This window comes from Rhamphochromis longiceps, linkage group LG20, assembly GCF_057381845.1.
Source record: "Rhamphochromis longiceps isolate RC_006_pf linkage group LG20, R_longiceps_female_GT1.1, whole genome shotgun sequence".
Classification (NCBI taxonomy): Eukaryota; Metazoa; Chordata; class Actinopteri; order Cichliformes; family Cichlidae; genus Rhamphochromis; species Rhamphochromis longiceps.
In genome coordinates, this window is record NC_140576.1 from 18,844,609 (window position 1) to 18,850,140 (window position 5,532).

General features: G+C 37.8%; 1 protein-coding gene across 3 annotated transcripts; it reads right to left on the minus strand.

Annotated features, from left to right (window-relative positions):
• Window positions 1-478: 478 nt before the first annotated feature.
• LOC146645190 (uncharacterized) lies at window positions 479-5,198 on the minus strand. Of its 3 annotated transcripts, XM_085394682.1 has the most exons (13): window positions 5,016-5,198; window positions 4,303-4,328; window positions 3,915-4,000; window positions 3,734-3,766; window positions 3,548-3,637; window positions 3,065-3,136; window positions 2,868-2,956; window positions 2,653-2,755; window positions 2,281-2,383; window positions 2,149-2,201; window positions 1,961-2,039; window positions 1,100-1,293; window positions 479-991 (listed from the first exon to the last, which is right to left on the minus strand). In XM_085394682.1, the coding sequence occupies exons 2-12, from the start codon at window positions 4,307-4,309 to the stop codon at window positions 1,286-1,288; spliced, it is 723 nt and encodes a 240-aa protein (XP_085250808.1). In that variant the 5' UTR covers window positions 4,310-4,328; window positions 5,016-5,198; the 3' UTR covers window positions 479-991; window positions 1,100-1,285. The 3 variants fall into 3 exon arrangements, with proteins under 3 accessions (XP_085250808.1, XP_085250807.1, XP_085250809.1); XM_085394681.1 differs by lacking the exons at window positions 4,303-4,328; window positions 5,016-5,198 and having other exon boundaries at window positions 3,915-4,131; XM_085394683.1 differs by lacking the exons at window positions 479-991; window positions 1,100-1,293; window positions 4,303-4,328; window positions 5,016-5,198 and having other exon boundaries at window positions 1,960-2,039; window positions 2,316-2,383; window positions 3,915-4,175.
• Window positions 5,199-5,532: the final 334 nt, after the last annotated feature.

Sequence of the window (5,532 nt, forward strand, 5' to 3'; positions counted from 1 at the left end):
AACACTTTACTCCAGCCTGGCGTCCACACATGTGGACATCACATTTTGGGTTATTTAGACCAAAATACTAAATCTTGATCAACAAGTGCCTGATATACAGTTATGAGGACATTATACTGCAACTGTTCTATCGAAATTTCAAATTAATGTCCTCATATGTGGCTCCCATTTTTCTCAGAAACAAAAATTAGGTAAAAAAAAAAACAAAACCTGGTAATTCTTTCTTTTTACATTCATCGGGTTCCAATCGGCCCAAATATCAAAGAGAAATTAAAAATGCATGCCATGGAAGATTTCGGGTCTTAGGGGGTTAAAATGACCAGACCCCTCCGGCCTGTTTTCCAGGCCACTAAATTAAACCCAGTCAATTACCAATTGAACAGAATAAAAACCTACGAGGTCCACTAATAGTCCAAAAGTCCAAATCTTTAATAGAAAAGACAGGCAGAACTCAAACAAACAATAATCCAAATGAGGAGCATATATACACACTGGAAAGTAAATAATTATAAGTTATTAAATCAGACTAATTAAATACAGTAAAACTAATAAGGGAAGACGAACACACGGGAAATAAAAATAACAGTGTAAACATACCAAAACTCAAAATAAAACAGGAAAGCTACTACAAACCGAGTGTGACACAATTACATTCATATTGAAACATATGTGATAATTTTCTTTCTTTGTAGCATTTTTAAGATATGTGTTAGAACAGTCATTATGCTGTTTGGATTAGGAACCAATCATTTTTGCCAAATAGTTAACACAAACTTAGAACAACAATGAACAATTTTCAAGATTCTGATTTACAGAACAAACAAAAGTCACAAAAGGTTTCATTATTTAAGAGACAAGATCAAGTTTTTCACACAGGAATGAAATGACAGAATCCAGTGCAGCGGGGCCAAAGGTGTGTGTCAGCAAACTGAAGGTTGAGGAATCAGTCAGCTCATGTTTAAGATTGTGTTGGATTTTGAGAAGAGTCTGTCTGTTATTAGAAAGTAAGATTAACAATGTTACACCAATAACCCAAATACGGGGAAATGACAAATAATACCAAAAAAGATACAACTTTCATATTGTTTTACTAACTTACTTTGTCATATCAGCACTTGAATGGTCGATGCCTTTACAGACCATGTCTGTTGTGACATCGCAGGCCAATCTTCCGGCAAACCCGAGGGCTAGCTCCCCAGCCTCCTCTTCACTCAGAACACTAAACACTGTTACTTTAGTTTTGGCCTTCTTAGGCCTGTCAAGAATCATTGCGGGCAGTTTGGCTTTACGGCCCTAAAAAAGAAAAAGTGCAAACACCAAAAGAGCAGAGAGAGACACACACACGCGCACAAAGTTAAATGCTTTTGTTTACATGGTGTAATTGTGTATATGTTGCAGCAAATGCACAATTTCCAGCCACATTGTCACTTCATTGATACGAGTAACCCGGATTTATTTCAGGTGACATCAAAATCACGAAATGTATACCTACCCCAATCAAACCTCTGAAAACATGAACTGACATGTTCTCTGCGTTGATTCTGCGCTTGATCTCGTCTTCTGTTATTGTGTAGGTTTTCTTTTTCTGCAGATGTTCTCTCCCTTAGGAACTTTTCCTTTGTCATTCGCTGCCTGATGCTTTCCCTGATGACATTCTTCACTGGCTACTTCTATTGCTCCTCCTGTATAGCCACCCACTATGCTGCACAACTCCTTTCCCTCTGCTGTGCTGCACTGTGCTGTTACATAAAGAAGAATGATATAAACAGCACTATATCAATTTAATTGTGAAGAGAAATCCCCACAATACGACACAGTTATGTCTAAAATAGTTTTGTGTAAAAACTGGATCTTGAAACGTCCACTTTAATTACACAGTCCTGGTGTGCAAAGGCAAAATTACGAAAAAAAATTTCACTTTAAACATTTTTGGACATTGTTTAGTTATATTGTGACTTACTCTCACAGAAGATACAGATGCCACAAACAGACTTTGAACAACGCATGTGCTTGTATGCACCACATTTCTGGCACTGCACCTGTGAATTAAAAAAAAAAAAGAAGAAGAAGACATAAACAAACAAAAAACAAATGAACAAAGTCCATTAAATAAACAATCTATATGGCTAAGGACATGTCATAGTGTACCCGGTCTTTGGCTGCAATCACACACCAGCACTGACTGCACTTCCTAGTTCGATCTGCAAAATATAATTTGTTTAAGTACAAGTTACATTTTCCAATGTTAGAGAAAAAGAAGGCAGCTAATTTTATCTTTACCTATTGAGGAAAATAAGTAGTGGCAAAGTCGGGACCTGAGCTTTGTGATTTCAGTGTTGTACTCCTCCACTTGTGTTTTACCGTCAATGAGAGATTGGACAAACTAATAATTGACGAAGAAGAAGAAAAAAAAAAAAAAGAACAAAAAGAATTAGATTAACAAAGAAATGTTTGTTTGTTTTTAACCCCCCCCCCCCCCCCCCCCCCGAGAAAAAAAAAAAAACAGAGCAACCAAAGCAAAGCATTACTGCTGAAATGGTTCAATCTACAAAAAAAATTGAGATTTTACCATCCTGCCTCTAAGGCTTTAAAAACTGAATAGGCAAAAATGTAAACATTACTTATATAGGTTAAAGCTATAGTTTTCAGTACCATTATGACATGCACTCCACATGAGTTCCCATCCTGTTGATGTGGGTGGCTCACATGTGACAAGGTCCACTCTCCAGCGCAGCCTCTTGCTGAAGCAAATGAGCTGAGAGATCGCAGTTATTACAAATAAAAAGCATATAGAGAAATCAATAACCACGTTCGGTAATGATTTCAATTAAATTAAATATGTTATGTTAAATATGTTAATTAATTACCTCCAGTTTTTCAACACCGCACTTTTTCTGACCTCCGACTCGCCAAATGAATTCATATAGACTATGGTCCTCTTGGGTATGTCACAAAACTGTTTTGTAAAAAGATGGATATGGTAGGCTTGGGCCTTGAGCTTTCCTAATGAGGGACACTGAAAAGTATCATGCACTAGAGAGAGTGCAAAATCTGTGCAACTTACAAACAAGGTCCAGTGGCTGCCGTTTTCCAGACAGGCTCCAATCAATTTCTCATACATCTGAAAGATGTTTTTCTGGAAATAAAAATAATGTGACAAGTATGTTTTTCTGTCAAGAATGACACTGCAAAACTGCAAAAGCTTGTCAGGTGAGACTTGTAATTAATTCTGCAGATACACAAACATATAGAAAGTGTCATTTTTGGTTTACATTAATTAATTTCTATAGTGTGTACAAAACAAATCAAGACCACAGACTCAACATGCACCACTCAATTTTTGGTGTTCTTTATCAGTTGGCCAAGACAGAAATGTTTTAATCTGTGTGCATTGCTTTTGAACAAGTCTTTACACAGAAAAGGTTTCAGAAAGGTATTTTTCAGGTTCTTCTGACAAGGCTTCAATTTTGGAAAATGCTGTTTGTTTATAGTGGCAACTTATAAACCCTTTGTGATAAGAACATAGTTACCACAGTCCAAGTCATACCTTCAAAAAGTATGCACTTTGTGCTCTTGTGGACCCATCCAAAATTTTTCCAGTGATTTGGCTTGGTATTGGATAAATGTGAGGGAAATTCTATAAAAATAACATAAATACACCTATGTTTTCAAATACATTACAAAAAACGTAAACATGCTATGTCATTATGATCAAACAAGCTTTTCAACATACCTCACACTGCAAATAGATTAGGCCATCTATTACCTTATAAAACAAATAAATAAATACATATAAATAAAAACAGAACTAAGGAATACGATTCATTAAGTAAATTGTACAATAAAGTGTATTTAAAGCAGAATTTAACATTAGTTTTATGACAACATAAAAGGATTTTTATGTCAAGAGGTACCTCATCTGAAATGTTAGTCTGGTCAAACAGGGATTTCAAACTTGAAATACCAATAGAGTTTGGTCCAGCTACTCCCACAAGGTAATCTGTGAGAAAGCATATGCTGTAGTCAACAGATATCATTTTCTTTTTGCATGCTGCAACCATCATCCATTTCAGTCTTCTAGGAGCTTTGTCTGGTTGTAGTTCTTTTTTCTCCTCCTCATCTATTAATTAAATTGTTTTCTGACCTTCCTAACTGTTTCCGACCTGTCTTCCCAATGTGATGTTTAAGCAATATATGTATGGTCAGAAGGGGGTGAAATTTTCAATGCAGTTGTACGTGTAACATTGCATGTGATAATAAAAGGCTTGATTGGTTGATTATTCAACATGAGTTGACATTTACCTGACATTGTGAAGGAGTCACAGTTTCTGTAAGGGTGTAAGAACATAACATGTGGATTTGTTACACTTCTTTTTCACAAGTTAATAACAATCAATAATTTTCATTCCATTATTTACAAGCTATCACACGATGTCCCAGGGACAACATCTACACGATGTCCCAGGGACAACATTTACACGATGTCCCAGGGACAACATTTACACGATGTCCCAGGGACAACATCTACACGATGTCCCAGGGACAACATCTACACAATGTCCCAGGGCAAATTCTACATGATGTCCCAGGGACAACATTTACACAATGTCCCAGGGACAACATTTACGCGATGTCCCTGGGACAACATTTACGCGATGTACCAGGACAAATTTGTAAATTTCTGGATTACTGTTAATCTCCATAGAATCAAGAAGTCATGTCCAGTTTCACAGCTATGGACCAGTTAATTATGTTTCCAGGTGATAGTTTGATTCATAGATTCAGCACACAACCATAAGTCTAGGCCTTTTAGTCCAGATTCTCTTCACTTATGTTTGTAAAATGATCAGGGAAGCTACTGCAATTTTGCCTGACCCAACCCCCGGGCCACGAAACACCCAAAAAGTTGGGGAACGCTGGTCTAGAGAACACTGGTTAGCTAATGCTGTCGTCAAGTAGCCTATCGCTAGCAAACAAACAGCAAGCCAAGTGAGGAACATATGTATAATGCTTACCGTTTATTAAAGGAAAGTATCCTAAATTGACTTCAAATTCGGCGGACAGGCGAATTGACTTCAAATTCGGCGGACAGGCGGCGGTTTTTCGCTTCTTCACTTGTATTTCGAAATAATCGAAGGCGGGTATTTCGAAGTCGCAAAGGAATGACGTCACAAGAAGGTGATTGGTCACTTGCAATGTTGAACCTGGAACAACATTAATTATGATGATGTGGGAACAATGCTGACACGAGGAAATCAGATCGTCCCACATTACACCAGGGCCTGTGCTGCTGGCCAATACCATCCACATTTCACCAGGGCAAGTGTTGTTGGCTAAGGCCATTCACATTACACCAGGGTGTGTGGTGCTGACCAATACCATCCATATTTCACCAGGGACAGTGTTGTTAGATGAGGCCATCCACATTACAACAGGGCCTGTGCTACTGGCTGAGGACATTTACATTTCACCAGGGCCTGTGGTCATGGCTGAGGCCAACTACATTTCACCAGGGCCTGTGGTCATGGCTGA

What these genes read in the sequence shown, in the direction of transcription:
- LOC146645190 (XM_085394681.1), bottom strand. Translation starts at nt 4,064, where the DNA reads ATGATGGTTGCAGCATGCAAAAAGAAAATGATATCTGTTGACTACAGC. An exon ending in GCGGTGTTGAAAAACTGGAG is followed by an intron (nt 2,756 to 2,867) that starts GTAATTAATTAA and finishes GCGATCTCTCAG; the next exon opens with CTCATTTGCTTCAGCAAGAG. An exon ending in TGATTGCAGCCAAAGACCGG is followed by an intron (nt 2,040 to 2,148) that starts GTACACTATGAC and finishes TTTAATTCACAG; the next exon opens with GTGCAGTGCCAGAAATGTGG.